Genomic DNA, 19,601 nt, shown 5'->3' with positions numbered 1-19,601 from the left:
TCATAACTGTTTCGTTTCACATATGAACTTTCTTTCCTATGTGACATATTTATAATTACTTTACAGATGAAATAAATAATAGACGTAATTATATATATCCTTCTAAACTTAAAAAAACTGCATATTTCTCTAAATTTTGCTTGAAGAGCATATAGTACATCAAACTTACATTTTGGAAAAAAATACAGTTTTGTAAGTATTGAATGGAATATATGCATTATTATATAAAATAAAATTTAGTTACATCGTTTTTTTCTTCTCTTTTTTTAAAAACTTGCACATGCTTATTAAATAATGGAGGTAGATCACGCGTTGGTACTTGGACCATCCACTGCCTTCTGCAACCACAAAAACCCACCAACACAGGTACTAAACACTTCTTTGAAACCTTTTAACGGTTTTTGATACATGACAGTAACCCATCCCGCAAATGCACCAAAGCAGGTGTCCGTGAAAACCAACCACAGTGACATCTGTGGGTTTACACAAACATACTGTGTCGGGTACGCAGTTTGAATACAATACCACCCAATTACTCTTTATCGAAAGTGCATTGGTTTATTAAAATTCCTCATAGTGATGATAATAGATCATGTTCATGATGGTCCCTAACTGGGACCACTCGATCAGCTTCACTTTATTCTATCCCTCTCTTTATACATGCTTCTCTGTCATTATGCTCTTAAAATTGACAGTCGGGACCTTTGTTGTTAACTACCGTTCACATGCGTAGATGTATAAAATTTGAGTTTGACTCACTGAACTTAACAGAGCTCGAGTTTGGCTCATTTCAAGCTTTACATCAAAACTTAGTTCGTTTTGTGAGTAACATTACAAGATAGCATGAAGCCGAAATTGGCTTATATTTTAGTTAAGGTTGGGTGGGAGGATGCTGATGATAATGTATTTGTTACCTGCGTATATCGATGGATTAATATAGACCATGTATGCTTTAAACTAATTGATAGTAAAAATAAGCAATTAACACACGGTTAACTAAACATGTTTAGAGTTAAATGTTAGCTTTAATTATTAAAAGTTAAATTAATGAACATTTTTAAAAAATAATAAAAAAATACAAAGGTAGAAAATATTTGTTAAAAAGAAAAAGAGAATAAAAATACTAAACTAATAACTCTATTAAATTAAGTTCAAGGGTAAACACACAAATCGTTTTAAAAAAGTTAATAAACTAAGTTACGTGATCATACGATAACTGATCTATCAAAGTTGAGACGTAGATAAAAGGGAATTTTAAAGTTGACTGATCATATGATATTTGTATTAAAAGTTAGGGGTTGAAAAGCAAATTAATTTTTAAAAAGTGTAACAATTATGACACCATGACGACACCATCTGGACCAATGGCAACCAACAAGTATTTACCAATTCTAAAGGTTATTATATACAAATTATAGCAACTAAATATTGTTGGATCAGTTGTTTCACACGTTATGTATGCAGATGATGTGATGTTTGTTAGCGAGTGGAACTGTTGTGATATGGTTAATCTGGCTCGGCTGCTTAGATGTTTCCATTTATCTTCGGGCCTTAAATTTAATTTCAACAAAAGTAAGGTGTTTGGCATTGGGGTTAACGACTCAGAAATCAATTCCATGGCTAGGAGCATTCATTGGTAAGTGGGATCGCTTCCGGTTAATTTTCTCGGTCTCGAAGCATTGGAGTCTTGTAATTGAAAGGGTAAAAAATAGGCTAAATGGTTGGAAGGCGACTTCTCTATCCTTCGGGGGTAGACTTACTTTAGTGAAAGCGGTTTTAGGGAGTTTACCATTGTACTTTTTTTCTATGTTTATTGCATCATTGAAAGTCATGGAGGCTTTGGAAAAAATTCGTAGAAAACTTTTTATGGGGCAGTTCTGAAGCTCGAAGAAAAATTAACTAGGTGGCTTGGGACTCGGTAGTTAAACCAAAGAGGTATGGTGGGTTAGGTGTAGGTGGGCTCGGATTAATGAACTTCGCTTTAATAGCCAAATGGTGGTGGAGATGGAAAACGGAAACGAAATCTTTACGGATTAAGAGTTTAAAGGCTATCTATTCGACCCGTTTGCAACCGGATGGTAAGATGGCAAAAATGTCTATTTGTGGGCCTTGGCAAAAAATATCTAAAATTGATAAAAACTTTTCTGCCATGGGTCTAAATCTAAAAGCTTTCTTTGTAAGGGAAGTGGGGAAGGGTAACCATACTAGATTCTGGTTGGACGCATGGTTATGTAGCTAGGTTCTCCTTAAAAGAAGTTTTTCATGATCTCTATAAGTTGGAGGCTATTAAAGGATGTCTTGTTAATGATAGGGTGTGTGTGTGAATGGTGGTGGTGGGGGGGGGGGGGTTCAAAATAGTGTGTGCTAGGTCTAAATTGAATATGTCACGGGAAAATTTGATTGATATTGAGGATTTGAAAGAGATGTTTGTGTTTGCTTTTCTTTTCACCATGGCAAGGATGACGGTCGGAAATGGTTAAAGAATTCCTCGGGCATTTTCCCGGTGCAAAGTCTGAGAAGATGCATGGCTGATCATTTGTATAGGGACGGTTCTTCTATTGGTATCTGGGAGTCTTGGATACCTATAAAGATTAACTACTTTATTCGAAGACTTTTGCAAAACAGGACCCCGGTTGTGGTGAATTTAATTGCTAGAGGGTTGAACTCAGTACCTTTGTTTGCTGAATGTGCAATTCAACAGCGGAATCCACTGTACATGTTTTTATTGAGTGCCCAAGAACAAAAGAGGTGTGGAAGGCGACATCTATTTGGTGTCTATGGGATTTAACGGGCTTAAACACTTTTGAGCAACTATTACATGTTGCTAAGGAACCCGAAGACAGAGAAGGCATGCGTCTTTTGCATTCCATTATTTTCTCCACTATTTCGTTCATTTAGAAAAGTCGTAACGCTCGGATCTTTGAAAACGGGATTCTTGATCTACTCCGTTCATAGTGGATGCGATTATAATAAATCTCTTTGGTTAGATAAAGTATAGATCAACACATAAGAATATGGTTTGGTTGGTTTGGAGAGAAACTCTTTCTTGTTTTATGGTTTAAAGGCCATATAAGGGCTGGTTGTAGTTTTTTTATTTGGTGACTTGTGTAATATTTTTGGAATTTCTCTAGCCACCTGCTGGAGGTTTCTTTTGTTTAAATGAAATTTGTTGCTGTTCAAAAAAAAAAATAATAAAATAAAATAAACAAATCAAACTAAATATTGTTATGTAATCAAGTTTTATTTTATATTATATAAATGTTTTTATATTTAAATTGTGATTGGATTGTTTATAGTGATGATGATCAAACTAGGCAAGTAATTGAGTAAAGTTGAGATTCGAGACGTACGGTTTTATTAAATGTATTTCAATTTAAGTTTGAGCTCAGCTAAACCTCGATTATGCTCTATTAAACTTGAGACATTAATGTGCAAACCGGACACGTTTACATCCTTTAGAAAAGCAATAAGAATTTAGTTTAAAATCTAAAAGAAAGCCAAAATATTTACTTTTTATTGAAAAGCATGCACATACAAATTCGATAAGGTGGTACCATCCAATCTATTCTGCAACTTAAAAAAAAACCCCCACTAAGTCACTAACCTAGATATCAAATTACTCTTTTTTGATATCTCCAAAATTGGCTATAAATAGATGTCACTACCTCTATTCTAAACGCACATAAACCAACCATTTTGTAAGCTTAAAACAAATTAAAATACCTGAACCTTGTTTTAAGAAAATGGAAGCAGAAAAAGAGCTAGAGACTAACTCTCCACCACCAGTTGATCCGCTAGCATCAACGACTAACGAACCTGTAAGTATCGCTTATTTGATATCCTATCCTATACTATACTATAGTACTATTATAGTACTAAAGTACTAGTCTTGGCTATCATGATGATCAGTTGATTCATATAAGTTTTTTAAATAAAAAGTATAGAAGTGCTATTCTAATTTAGTTGTAAATTTCAAGTTTATCTAGATCATAATACAAGTAAATATTTTTCTTATAGCAAGATCACATGATAGCTAGGGATATTAATTAAAATAACTAGGGTTTTCAGCTTCCGTAATTATGAGCTTTTAAGTTTACTTGGGCATGCTATACATATACAGTCTGTAATCTAATGTCACATAAACTGCAGTTTGTAATTAATGTCTAAAACGGCCGTCTTGACTTCCAAATTTCAAATCATAGTCTCTCACTTATAAAACGGCCGTTTGAGTATTTGTCAGAAAGATGATTGTTTTCATTTCCTACCAATCAAACGGCGATTTGTGTATTTATCATCAAAAGGGGGTCTTGATTTTAGGGTATGAAATATTAAATGGAGTGTGAATAACCGGACCTGTGTACGTACTTGAGTTAGTTTAACTTAATTAATTTGTGTAGTTGAATTGTTGTTGCAGGAAAGCAGTTTGATGGAGGTGACCACGGAGAGCGACAATAAAACCCGTAAAACTATTCAGATCACCGTTAATATCTCCGGTGAGATCACGTTATATAGTAAATTTTGATTGTTGAACTGCCTTGTTTTTTTTTGCTTCAACAATTAATTACCAAGTTTAAATATATACAATACAAATAGGCCTTGAAATCTGGTTTCAGTGAATTAACAAAATTTGTTTCAAAATGTGACAAACAGGAGTTGAATCAGCGTCTTTGGTTTCTTCAGATAATAACCAGATAGTGGTGAGCGGTGAAGGTACCAACTCCGATCAACTATCGTTTTCGATAGGCATCAAGGTATGTGTATTGTGTAACTTCTGTTTAGTATATTTGTGTTGTGTGAATTGATTTTCTGAATGTTTTATCATTAGGCGTTTTCTATGTGTTTAGTCTATTTGTGTTATTGGGGACCATCTTAAATTAGCTTTTTTTTTCAATTTCATGCAGTCTTTACTCTAGTTTTGATCTTGATTAGGAAATCCATGCAATAATGTGCAAGATACCAAAACATTTATGAATTTACATTAGTATTCAGGTATACTTTTGAGATATAATATTATCTATTTAGCTTCAACCACTAAAAGGGTAGAGAAAAACATGAAATTCTATATCAAACTGTGCGCATGCTTTGTTGTCAAGTCAAATTTTCAAGTCTCGGGTTTTAATACATCATTCTTAGCATTGAATCTATGATCACCTACAGAAATAATGTCCTACTGAGTATAAACAATGAACACACACACTTTCTTCTACGATTTTGTTATTATTTTAGTTCGCTTTAACCTAAAAATGGTCAATCTGCTTCTTCAAAGCTTAATTATGTATTGGTGGTAGTTTAATAATTCTTGATTTATATTACAAAATTGGACCATCATGAGTTTAGATTCTAAGTGTTGAAAAGTAGAATGATTTTATATGCATAACTTTTATGAACTGCTTTTGCTTGACGATGCAGGGTATATATAAACGCTCAACTCACTTAAGTTTAAATAATTTTTCATTACATGCTAGTTTCACATTTCTTTTGTAAATCAAATTAGTGCTCGTTTTTGTTATATACTTTTGTGAAATTATAATGTGACATATAAAACTTATTTACATTTAACAAATAAAAGAAATTAATTAAAAATCAGCATAATAATGACCCCATTCATGCTAGTCCTAGATTATCTTTCATTGAAGGTTGAGATTTATCCCGTTACATGCCCCTCTACTATAATTAAATCTGTTTCTATAAAAGGTAATATTGTTTAATCAATACTGGAGTAATATACTTTCATGGATATTATTAATTAGTAGTAATAGTAGAATCCATGTTTATAACTTAAGTTAGGTTTCGACATTTTATACTTATGTCTATAAAATATGATATATAATCAGATTGACTGCACCACAACAACGGACAGTGGAGAAATCAACACCGGTGGTGGCACAGGAATGGACGGCAGCGAAATTAGTAGCGGGGGTGGTGGCAAATCGCATGACTTAAAGATATAATTGTTGATGATCATGCATGAGTGTGGTGGTGGTGTAATAATCTATTTGTGTACGTGTGTTTAATTAGTGATCAGTGGATGATCAGACCATGTAATAAGTTATTTCCTCGTATGCGTGTCAAAAGTTTTTATGATCAGGTAACTTCTTTTTATGTAATCTACAGACTTTCTTGTAGAAATTTCTTGTGGAAATTATGTTACGTATTTCAAAGTTTGATATATTGTATTATAAATTTAAGCTATAATAAAAAGTATGATTTTAACATGTGATGATAATCAAAGTATTCCTCGTATATATAAAATTTGAGGTCGAATCTGTTTATGAATTGATATTAACTTTGTTGGGTTTTGACAGTGGTTCGGAACGAAAACGGTCCAACTTTTTAACCCGTTTTAGTTAAGCATTTCGTTTAAGTAATTATTAATCAATATTAATAATTTATATATATAAACGAACTATAAAACACAGCGGATAAATAAATGAGTAAACGAACCATAAATCGAAACCCGAACCCGGATCGGGTTACAACATTTATAGGAGTACGAATAAGAGATAAAACACAACCATAGATCTAGTTAAGTTATTTATACCTAGGCTATCGAAAACGGGAAGAAACGCCGAGAGCTTAACGAACTATGCTAGATCTGGACACAAATAAACACCAACGACTATTCCGGTGATAGTAGCAGCTGACGACAGTGGCGACACAGTGATTAACGGTGGCGGCGCAGTGTATGGACAACAGCAACAACAAATGGCCGGAATAAGGGTTCACCGGAAAAACGATTTCGCCGGAAAAAACGAAGCAGGTCGCCGAAACAGAAGCAACGGTCAACAGTGGCAGCGGACAGCGATACCTGCCTGCGGCCGTAGAAGGGCGGCGGTAGTGATTCCGGTGGTTGGTGAGTGATATCGCATCAGGGAGGCGGCGGCCGGAATTAGGGTTGCCGGAAAAACGATGGCTGGCTGTTATGGTGATGATGGTGATAATATTATATTAATATCTAGGTTAGGGGGTAAAGTTAAAATACAAAGGACTATAAAAATGAGAAGGGTGAGAAGGAATCCAGTCCATTGATCTTAGATTTGAATGGCTGAGATTAATTTAATAAATAAAAATTGATGAAAATGGCATGGAGGTAATAACCCATATTTGTTGACTTTCTCTCCACATGCAAGGCAAATGTCAATTCCCCCATCATTTTAAAATGTCCATAAATTTTTAATATGACATTATTTTTTTTAAAAAAAATTCACGATAATAATAAGCATTTTTTTATCTTTAATATGAGTATCATATTGTTATATAAAAATAAGAAAAAATTAATAGGTTTTTTTAATTGTGTTTTTTTGTTGTTCATAGTGTCTTTTAGTTGAGTTCTCATATGAATTGTATTATAGATTTTGGTCACTATATTTTTCAATTGGTACTCATATTAAAAACAAAAATTAAAACAAAGATTACGTCATTGTGTTGTTTTGTTCGTCATTAACTTTTAGTCATTGTGTAATACGTTCATTGTCTTTTATTCGGATTGACATATGACAAATTCATTTAATTTGAGAAAAATAGTATTGCGTTCATTGTATATTATGTTCAAATGATTGTGTAATATGTTGTTTCCATTGTGTTTTACGTTTCAAGTCATTGTGTTATACGTATTCACCATTGTGTCGTACGTTTTAGGTCATTGTGTTATACGTATTCACCATTGTGTCTTACGTTTTAGGTCATTGTGTTATACGTATTCACCATTGTGTTTTACGTTTCAAGTTATTGTGTAACATGTATTAATCATTGTGTTTTATGTATTAGATAATTTGTTGTTATTTTATCATTATTTTTACATATTATTATTACACAGCGGTGTTATTATTATTTAAAAAAACATAATGATGAGTTGAAAGACACAATGACGAAAAAACACAATGACGAAAAAAGACACAATGGTGTGCGAAAAGACACAATGACAAAAAAAGACACAATGATAGGAGACACAATGGTGTGCGAAAAGATATAATGACGAAAAAAGACACAATGGGTGCAAAAAGACACAATGACGAAAAAAGACACAATGGTGTGCGAAAAGACATAATGACGAAAAAAAACACAATGATAAGCGAAAAGACACAATGGTGTGCGAAAAGACACAATGACGAAAAAAGACACAATGGTGTGCGAAAAGACACAATGACATGATTTTTGTTTTAAATTTTATATAACAAAAATCATACTGATATTAAAGATAACAAAACGTTTGTTATTATGATGAATTTTTTTTTAAAAAAAAATATCATACGAAAAAGTTATAAACGTTCTAAAATGATAGGGGTATTAACATGTGTCTTGCATGTGGAGAGAGAAAATGTGTACAATTACCTATATACCCTTTTTCTTTTGAGCCCCACTTGACACATGTCAATTATTTATGACTTCTCACACTTCTCATTTTTGTTGCCCTTTGTAGAATAACTTGACCCATAGGTTAGGTTTAATATAATATAAGTATATCATATATAGAATTAATTTAAGGTTTAAATTAAACCCAATGGGCTTTTAGCCCAATCACCAAAACAAAGCATAATCCATCATCATTTATTGTGTCGACCCAGTTAACGATTAAGTGGGTTTTAAATTCGTTACCCTCGGTGTAACCATACCTGGTCATATTCGGGTTGGCCCGCGTTGACTTGACCCGAACCGACCATAAAATCCAACAGTCTCCCACTTGGACGGATTTGGGTCAAGTATCACAACGTTAACAGTTAGAGGCGTTCTAGCTACGCATAGCTATCCCCAACCAAATATGACATTTTTAAATCCATAACCAAAATATCTTGGAATACCTTATTGCAAGATAATGAATTTATAGTAATCGTTTGTCATCTATCCTTTCTGTATAATACATCAATTCAACAATGAGACATGGATCAAATCATTCTCATATAGTGTTCAATTATTGTAGTTCTCGATATAGAGTCAAAGTGGTCCAATCAAACACATAGTAAGTTTGGGTGAGGCCTCACACTTTACCAGTTTGAATCAACGAGGGCGCCAATTGTCTAACTTTTACATTTAAATGTAAGAGTACAGAATCCCATCTTGACTACATACAACTCCCACTGAACTCCAGAACATTCCCAATCAATGCCTTTATGGCTGGCAGTTACGCAACATCGGTTAAGATGATCAAAGAATATTCCTTGGTAAACGAAAGTTTCAATATTATCAAAACATACTATTATCATCATTGTATCTCAGGTCTAAGGATACTAAATGAGCATACTATTATCAAAACATCTTATGATCAAGATTCATGAAGATGATTTGATGCGAGTTACATCCAACGTCATTCATAATGAGGTCTGTGAGTTTGGAAGTCAACTGCTTGAGTCCAAAGTCAGAATAGTCTTAATTCAGAATCGTTCCCACGAGTCTGATCGACTACGGATAATTTAGAATATAATATTCATGGATTAAACGTATTAAAAAGAATACAATTGTATCATTCAACGTTTGCATTTAACCATGAAATCAAATGTGAATTTAAAAGTACAACTGTTTAAATGTTCATACATCCAAATACTATATCAAAATAAATCACTAGCAAGTGTAAGCCCGATAGCATCTCTATGTTGATCATGTTTGTCCTGAGTCATTGGCTTAGTGAATGAGTCAGCTAGTTTTTTTGATATGTGTCTACTTTGCTTATCACGATGTCTTTATGTTCCTGTAATTCTCGTACATAGTGGAACTAAAATGTTCTTGGCCATGTGATGAAAATTGGGCCCTTTGGCTTGAGCAATAGCACCCGTGTTACCATATATTACGTCGATCATTTTCCTAAACTTGGAACCAGATCGAGGTTGGCTATGAATTTCTTCATCCAAGCAGATTATGAGTGAGAAACATCTCGGTTATTCGGAAAGTTAACGTCAGTGTAATACCTTACAGTGAGCTCCTCTTCCACTCCTCCAAACACTCTTACGAGACGTTAGGTTTAGTGCATAATATAGCGAGCATGACAGAGCCAATCACTGAAGCATCTGGAATTGCTTGCATGTGCTTTGTCTCAATGTCCATTGCCGGAGATTGCGATTTGCGAAAACGGTTCCTTTAGCAATGGAACTACTCATATCTTGGAGTTGTCCATTGAGAAGCGTGTCATAACTTTGCTTATGTATGTACTATGATTTAGCCCTAGAAGCCGCTTAGATATATCTCGGCAGATCTTGATTCCCAGAATATAAGAAGCTTCTCCAAGATCCTTTATTGCGAAACAAGATCACAACCAGTGCTTAACTTCCTTAAGCATAAGAATGTTGTTTCCAATTATCAGTATATCATCCACATACAGGATGAGGAATGATATAGTGCTCCCACTAGCCTTTCTGTAAATACAAGGCTCATCTTCATTTTTTATAAAATCAAACTCTTTGATTATTCTCATCAAAATGTAGATTCCAGCTACAAGATGCATGTTTGAAAATCCACTTGCTCCCTATTGCCCGACCTTCGGGAGGTAGCTCAATCAAGTTCCAGACTTGATTGTCATGAATAGATTGCATCTCGGCGTTCATGGCTTCACGCCATTTCTAGGATTCCGGATCCAAGATAGCAGATTTGTAGTTAGTAGGCTCGTCACCAGACTCGGCTACTAATAAGACTTCGGGACCATCTAGATGCCATAAGTATCTAGAATTTGGTACGTGAGTCCTACTACTTTTGCGAACGCTCGTGTTCACGTCTGATGTATTAGCAACAACAACTTGTTGATCAGACGCTCTAACTTCCTCAGCAGTTGTTTGTGGTTCTCGAATCTCTTCAAGATCGACAATGTTATCTCCAGTTCCTCGATCAAGAAATTCCTTCTCGAGGAAGTGGCCTTTCCTCTTGATAGAAATCATATTTGTATCAGGATGAAAGAAGTAATGACCGCTTTGGATGACGAATGTGGGAGGCGGTCATAAGGGCGAAACTCCAAAAGGAGTGAGGCAAGTTAGTTTTATACATCATCGTTCGAACCATGTTTAGCAAAGTTCGATTCCTCCTCTCGCTCACGCCATTATGTTGGGGTGTGCCATGTGGAGTGAGATGTGAAACAATTCCACACTCTTTTAGATGACTAATTAACTCTAAGCTGAGATACATTCCACTTCGATCCGATCGAAGTATCTTAATGGTTTTACTAAGTTGGTTTTTCTACTTCGTTTTGAAACTCTTTGAACTTTACAAAAGTTTCATGATTGTGTTTCATAAAGTGTATCGACTATAATCGTCGATCAAAGAAACGAAGTATCTTTCATGGTTTCTAGACATGGTTCTGAAAGGTCCACACACATCAGTATTTATGAGTCCTAACAGATCTCTTGCTCGTTCACTTTTATTAGTGAAGGAGTCTTTGGCGAGTTTGCCAACTAAGCAAGACTCACAATTGTCAAAAGAGTCCGGTCCTGTGGATTCAATAATCCCTTCGGATTGGAGTCTTTTAACCCTTACCTTGTTTATGTGGCCAAGTCGGCAATGCCATAGAAAAGTATCATTGATGCCAGATCTGATACAGTTTGAAAGATTATATACGTTATTATTAGTTTGAACATCAATATCATAAATACCATTTCGAGGTTTAGCCTCAAAGTAAAAGATATCATTCAAGTAAGCAGAAATAGCCATGCCATTAAAAACGTACTTAAAACCTTGTTCAAACAACAACGGAACTGAAATGATGTTTCTGGTCAAACCAGGAGCATACAAACAATTATTCAAATGAAAAACCAGGCCAGATGGACAAGTAAAATGAAAAACTCCAGTTGCCAGAACTAGTACTCTCTTCTCATCTCCAACAATGAGTTTCATGCTGCCTTTATTCAATTTCCTTCACTTCTCAGGCTCCTACAAGACATTAACGATGTGGAAATCACATCCGGTATCAAATACCCATGTGTTGCTAGAGACAGTGAAAAGTTCAATAACGTATATGGAAATACCTCGAGAAGAGCCTTCACCATTGGCTCTTTTCATCTTGATCTCAGCAAGGTATTCGGGACAGTTTCGCATCCAGTGTCCCTTTTGGTTGCATCGGTAGCACTAGCGCTCCTCAGGGGGCGGCGGTGGTATCTTTGGAACCCCTTTGTCAGCATTGGTGGCACGAGGGGCAGGAATGGTAACATTCTTCTTGCCTTTACCCTTATAACCCCGGTTCTTAGGATTAGGCTTCTTACTAGCAGATCGGATCATCAGAACTTGATTGGTTGACCTTGAAGGAATGTTCAACCCAGCCGTCTTGAGCATGTTGTGAAGCTCCGGCACTGTCTTCACCCAACCATTCATGTTGAAATTCATTACGAACTGGTCGTAAGAGCTAAGGAGAGATTTGAGGATGAAATCAGCAGCCATCTCATCGGGCAGGGGATAATCAAGTTTCTTGAGCTGATCGATGTGCCCCTTCATCTTAAGAACATGCGCACTGACGGGAGACCCTTATTCCATCTTGCAACTAATGAGTTGTTTCATGGTGTCGAAACGTTCTTGACGGGCTTGTTTCTAGAACATTCCCTTGAGTTTCTCAAGCATCTCATAGGCATTAAAGTCTTCCAAGCCTTTAGCAAGCTCAGAAGTCATGGTGGCTAGCATAATGCAGGAGACATCAGCCGAGTCATCCTTATGCTTCTTAAGAACTTTTCGAGCAGCGACTGTGTTGTTTTCAGGCTCGATTGGAACAGGTCCATCGAGAACATACATACTCTTTGCCATGGTGAGAACAAGTCTCAAGTTGCGGTGCCATTCGATGAAGTTGGTACCGTTCAGTTTATCCTTCTCAAGGATAGACTTAAGTGCGTAGGGTGAGTTTTCGTTTGACGACATCTGATTAATTAAGCAAAACTAAATTTAATTAGTATTTTCGACGTTATAATCCTATTATTAATGACCCAATAACATTAATAAAATAGGAGCATGAGAATCTGGCTTCCAGTTATTAAAGGCAGCTGTAGCACACAACATTAATAAGTGATTAGGCAGACTGACAACGATTGCCAATTGTGAATAGAGCACAATTCTCGGTTATGAGGCCTATAGAGACAACGATTGTCTGTATAGATACGTTTAGCCTCATCTTTGCCTACTTTAAGTCTCCAGACAGCTGTAGTACGTAACAAGAGAGTAAAGTAATAGTTGTCCTAGTACAGTGACGTGTGAAAGGGTCTAATGTGTCAACGAAACGCTTTCACCTTGATGGGATAAGCTAGAAAACAAGTGCGGTGCTTTAGCTCCAAACACTCGAAATTTCGCAGTATGCCTCAAGTGTGACTTGTAGTAGGATTGGCATAAACTATTGGTTTTAAATTGGGATTAATTTTATAATTACCAAATAGAGTAAAAGTCAAATTTTACTGTATTTATTATCGGGACAAAATGATGAACCCTTTCATCTCTTAGGACACTTAGTTTTAAATAACCTATTAAAAACTAAGTTTTTCGCGATACGGCTAACCAATTTTAAGTTAATAGTAAAACTATTAAGTTATTAGTTTTGGAAATCAAAACGCTTTTAATTTGCAAAACATGATTGGTTAATAAAAAATGCTTATTTTCAAATTTATTTGGTATTAGGTCGGTGATATTATAATCCTATTATAAACAATCCAAGCAACCACAATAGCAAATAATAATATGTAAATCCTTATGGCCAAAAAGGTGATCGGTCTCGCTAGAGCCAATTAGGGAGACCGATCGGGTCAAGGGGTTCACAACACAAAACAACCACAAGGATGGACTTCTCCGTGCATCCCGTCATCTTGTCCGAAATCCCACTAACTCCAAGAAATCCTTGAGCTCGTCCCCGGTTATCTTCGCGTCTTCTTCATTACATATTTATAATACTAACAATAATATGCCCTATTACAAATTTGAAGCATCTTTATGGCCAAAAGAAAACCGAAAATAAATATATAACCATTTACAACTTTTGAACCATCAATATGGCCAAACAACAAGCTCAACAACCAAACACAACCAAACAAACATAGGTCGGGGCCAGATTTACATATTCAAAATAAACTAAATTTCGGGTCGTTTTGCCTTGGTCAAATAAAATAAACAAAACTTTGACCAAATCTAAAATTACCCGAAAACAAATCTAGATCTATAAACTTTAAACGATTTAAAGTTTGAGATGTAGATCCGGTTTAAACGAACCGGGATCGACTCGTACGTTGTAACCGCGGCTCTGATACCACTGTTGGGTTTCAACGGTGGTTCGGAACGAAAACGTCAAACTTTTTAACCCGTTTTAGTTAATTATTTCGTTTAAGTAATTATTAATCAATATTAATAATTTATATATATATAAACGAACTATAAAACGCAGCGGATAAATAAACGAGTAAACGAACCATAAACCGAAACCCGAACCCGGATCCGGTTACAACATTTATACGAGTACGAATAAGAGATAAAACACAACCATAGATCTAGTTAAGTTATTTATACCTCGGTTATCGAAACGGGGAAGAAACACCGAGAGCTTAACGAACTATGCTAGATCTGGACACAAATAAACACCAACGACTATTCCGGTGATAGTAGCGGCTGACGACGGCGGCGACACGGTGATTAACAGTGGCGGCGCAGTGTATGGACAGCAGCAGCAACAAATGGCCGGAATAAGGGTTCACTGGAAAAACGATTTCGCCAGAAAAAATGAAGCAGGTCGCCGGAACAGAAGCAACAGTCAACAGTGGCAGCGGATAGCGATAGCGGCTGCCGGAGAAGTGCGGCGGTAGTGATTCCGGTGGTTAGTGAGTGATATCGCGTTAGGGAGGCAGCGGCCGGAATTAGGGTTGTCGGAAAAACGGTGGCCGGCTGCTATGGTGATGATGGTGATAATATTATATTAATATCTTGGTTAGGTTTAATATAATATAAGTATATTATATATAGAATTAATTTAGGGTTTAATCCAATTAAACCCAATGGGCTTTTAGCCCAATCACCAAAACAAAGCCTAATCCATCATCATTTATTGTGTCGACCCAGTTAACGATTAAGTGGGTTTTAAATTCGTTACCCTCGGTGTAACTCATACCGGGTCATATTCGGGTTGGCCCGCATTGACTTCACCCGAACCAACCATAAAATCCAACAAACTTTAGCTTAGACTTGGGCTTAACCTGAAATCCATTAGGCTTATACTCAGTTTGAGGCGACCGGTTGGGTATTAGAAAATAAATAATAATCGGGGTGCAAGTCACACGGCATGAATGCTACAAGAAACCTTAACGATCAATGGCTAACGATGACTCTGATGGACGGTTGCATTTGATAACAATAGTTAACGGGTAGCTAGAGCTTTCTACACCCTCTTTATAAATACAAAAAATTGGTTTTAAATATAAAATATATGTCCAAATGTTTGTTTTTCTATTTTTTTTTTTAAATGCATGCACATGTTATTCAAGAAGGGAAGTAGATAACGCGTGGCTTCTTTGATATCTTTCGGTGGCTTTAAGTACATGACACTAACCTTATTCTAAGAGCACCTGCAGTACTCTGTACACTTAGAATACGAGTTTTACACGTTCATAAAAAATGGAAGATGTTGTCGGCGGTGAAGAGGTTGTGTTTGTGAATAAGTCTCCACCGTCACCACCAGTTTCTCCGGCAGCGTCAACGAATAACCAACCCCTACCCACGGCTGCAGATGATACGCTAATCAGGGATCCCCTTGTTGACGTCATTGATTTACCTGTAAGTAGTATCTATTTACGCTTATTTGCTTCTCACATATAATACGTACTAGCTAGCTAGCTTGTTAATTGTTATGGCTAGCTATCATAATGGCATGATTTAGAAAAGTTGTTTGATTGTAAATATTCGAAGTATATACAATTATACATAGATCCTATTACAAGTAAATATCTTTCGTAGCAATATCTGGATATAGAGATACACATAGATCCTAGTTTATTTGCCATTGTTAAAACTAAGTTTTGTGACAACGGTATGGTACATGAACTAAACTCAAAAATTATATTCAAGAAAAAAAACAATAAAATGAACATCTAAGTGTGAAGACATCACGACAACTAATAGATTCAAAAATACCTTCAAAATTAAAAATTAAAATGTAAGAATGGGTATCAAACTTGGGCTTGATGAACGCTAGGGAGTGAAGTATTTATAATCAACCATCACACCACCATACAACAATTGATATATTACTAAATTTTTACTTAAAACGTAGTTCTAGAAATGGGGATCATTTTATGACACCAAAATCCAATAATTATCTATATATATAATTATTATATGAAAATAATTTAAAAAAAATATAATAGTAATTTAAAGAATCACAATAGAACATGATGTATGTACAACTGTATAAGGATGAAACATAAAAGGTTAAATTGAAAAAAGAAAAAGGAAAAAAAGAAAGATAAAAGATTATATATATTTAATTAATTGTTGGGTCCTACAAAAATCTATGGGATAATGCGTTTAGAGCATCTACAACAATAAAACTTCAAAAAACCGTCTTATCAGCGTCACGTCAAATTTCAAACTTTTCTCAGAAACTCTTATTTATTCTACAACAAACCTCTACAAACCACCACATCATCAGCTAATTCTTCAACTAAATTATATAAAGCAAATTAGCTTTCATAATATATGATAATTATTATAGTTTTATTTGTCATATAATATTTAAATAATACTATGTAATATTAAATTAAACAAATAGAAAAAAAAAAACTAGATATTTATTTGGTAGCATAAAAAAAACAGATCTGGAAGCATATCTTCACTACTTGTTCAACATCACTCTTAAATTCAACATTGCATATCTTCACCTTCAACGCATATCTCATCTTCCACTTTGCAATTCAACATCACTCTTAAATTCCATCAACACATCCATCCTTAATTGAATCAGGTTTGATCTTGATCTTTGAATTTCATTCTCCAATAATGCCCTGAAAATTATGTTCTTTCGGTTGAAAAATTAGGGCTCGTAAATCGTAATTGGGTTAAAGGGTGAACTTGTTCAACATCAGCTCAAGCCATTGCCAATTTTGATCCATCCTTCTTGTTTCTTTTTCTATATTATATAGCATGGGACCCATATCTTCTCGTCCGCAGAGCCGGTTGCAGTCACATACTACTTCGCCGGACTTGATGGCTGCAACGGTGAAGTTTGTGCTTGCCTTGCCCGCTGCTGGCCACATCATCCGGACCTTGGGATGAGTAGCCCGTTGTAGATGCTCTTAGAAAGGACAGGCAAGGAGCCCCCTCCTTTACCCTTGGTAGTTGGAAGAGTTGTGCCATGTAAGCCATAGATTCATAGGTTGGAGATGGTTAAAGATTTACTCTTAAACTATGTGTACTGGTCGTTTGAGAGGACGCTACCCATAGTCAAATGGTTTCATATGATTCGTCTATGTCTCTCTTCCCTTTTAACTCCATCAATATACTAACGTCTCCGGGCTTGCATTTCCTGTAGGGCTAATATTCTATATTAGTTTTAGGATTGTGTATGTCTTTATATTTGCTAATATTCGGTGTAATTCGTACGTTAGTACGTTTATTTTGTATCCATGTTATGTAAACTTGAAGAAATGGCGGACCATATAAAAGATCACTTTATCTCATTTCTCCATAACTCTTCATAATTCTACATCAATTCCAAGGAAATAAAGACATACACAATCCGAGTGTTATGTAAACTTGAAGAAATGGCGGACCATAGAAATTCTCTCTTAACCATACACCTTCAACTTCATCTTTCTTTCTTTTTCTTATAGACTAAGATTCGATATCCGAGTGTTGTTAGTGATTTTCGCTAGCTAACAACACAGATTGATCCGAGTAAATTTTTTAGATCCATCCAAAGAGGACCTACATTTCCAAATCCCACATGAATGTCGTGGTCGGGCACAATAAATTGTCCATTGCCATTCTGGCGATTATATTAGTTCCTGAACAATACAACCATCATCTCCGAACAGTTGTCTCTCATACCCTGCCTTACAGTCCCGACAAGTGTCTCGCGACTAACATATTTTTTTTTGGAATGGCAAATTTCACTAAACCAAGCGAGCAAGTGTCTCATGACTTGCATGAGACCATTTATAACAAGATCGACCACATTTATTTTCAAGAAACCAGATAAGTAGAGCAAAGCAGACTTCATGCGCCTCGTGTTACCTAGCACCCCAAGAATAAATATGACGTGTATTATTTAAGGAGTGTACATGTAGATGGAATCATAAATTCAATTGGAAGAAATTTATATCGTCACAATTATAAATCAAGTAATTAAATAAATTTGTTCGGAAATATAGCAAAAATGATAAAAATAACAATAAATAATAATATAACTTCAATGATACCATAAGTTAGTAGTAATAATAGATTCTGGGTATGTTTGTAAAAACTAGCTGCTAGGTGTAGTTGGAAGAGCCGGTGGCTTAAAGCTGGTAGCGGGTAGCTGTAGCTTTTTAGATATATTAGATGTTTGGCAGAGTAACTGGAATTTTAATAAAATGTATAAAATTACTAAAATGAGCATAACTAAAAACAATAATAGTAAATATATTTATTTTGAAAGGTTATTTAAGTAAATTAAAATAATAAAAGCTTGTAGCTCTTTCTAAACACTACTAGTAGAAGCTTTAAACTTAACTCCTAACCTAAAAGCTTCAAGCTCCTTGAACCAAACAAGACTTTTAATTGAGTATGAGTTTTTCTTAAAAGCTTCTAAAAACTTCATACCAAACATACCCTTTATATCGGTAACATACTTGGCTCCATGCCAACTTAGGTTTTGATATTTTATAATTAATTATACCATAAAACATGTTACCCGGATTGATTGTTATATTAGTGCGTAATTAGTTTTGATATTTTATACTTATATTATAAAACATGTTATACTCAGATTGATTGCACTGCTATGACAACAACCCACGTCAATAACAATACTAAAGATGAGAATAACTTTAATCAGGATCCTATTAACATGAGTGGCGGCACAACAGACATGCACAACCAATTGCCGGACTATGGGAAACCGGCTAGTCGAATTAGTAGTGGGGGTGGTGGCAAATCACATTAAATATCTACTTTGATCATGCATGATTGTGGTGGTGATGCAATCAGTTATATATTTCTATGTATGAATAACGGTCGATCAAAAGCGGTGATGGACAATTGGTTTGCCCTGTATAAGTTTTTTCCATTTACGTGTGTCAAAGTATGTATGAGGTAACTTTTTTTCATGCATATGGATATTTGATATATCTACAAGATTTTGTGGAAGTCTCACTAATTTTGGTTTCAATAGTTTGAATATTGGATGTCATTATACTCGACACACACACACACACATATATATATATGGTGAGGTTATAATAAGAAGTGGAGTGTATCTAAGAAGTGTAAGAAGTAATATGGTGCGTTAGATATGTTGATCTGACGGTGGATATGAAAAGTGTGTGTTATTTTAGTTGCAGTGTGTTTATTGTGCAGTGTGTTTTATTAGATCTTAGGTGAAAACACACTTCCTACAATTCTTAGGAAAATCTACTTCTTATTATAACCTTGCTATATATATATATATATATATATATATATATATATATAGGATGGTT

The 19,601-nt window shown here is 35.1% G+C and overlaps 1 protein-coding gene across 2 annotated transcripts; it reads left to right on the top strand.

The window, feature by feature from the left end:
• The first annotated feature begins 3,669 nt into the window (after positions 1-3,669).
• On the top strand, positions 3,670-19,298 carry LOC143543995 (uncharacterized). 2 transcript variants are annotated; one of them, XM_077036182.1, is made up of 4 exons: positions 3,670-3,818; positions 4,415-4,493; positions 4,651-4,751; positions 18,890-19,298. In XM_077036182.1, the coding sequence occupies exons 1-4, from the start codon at positions 3,744-3,746 to the stop codon at positions 19,064-19,066; spliced, it is 432 nt and encodes a 143-aa protein (XP_076892297.1). In that variant the 5' UTR covers positions 3,670-3,743; the 3' UTR covers positions 19,067-19,298. The 2 variants fall into 2 exon arrangements, with proteins under 2 accessions (XP_076892297.1, XP_076892298.1); XM_077036183.1 differs by lacking the exon at positions 18,890-19,298 and adding an exon at positions 5,835-5,998 and having other exon boundaries at positions 3,672-3,818.
• The last annotated feature ends 303 nt before the right edge of the window (positions 19,299-19,601 follow it).

The sequence above is a fragment of the Bidens hawaiensis genome, unplaced genomic scaffold, assembly GCF_021521415.1.
Source record: "Bidens hawaiensis isolate Kalapana, Puna unplaced genomic scaffold, B.hawaiensis_p1.1 tig00013425_1, whole genome shotgun sequence".
Lineage (NCBI taxonomy): Eukaryota > Viridiplantae > Streptophyta > Magnoliopsida > Asterales > Asteraceae > Bidens > Bidens hawaiensis.
The sequence above is the reverse complement of the archived record's forward strand: the minus strand, read 5'-3'. Positions and strand labels throughout refer to the sequence as shown.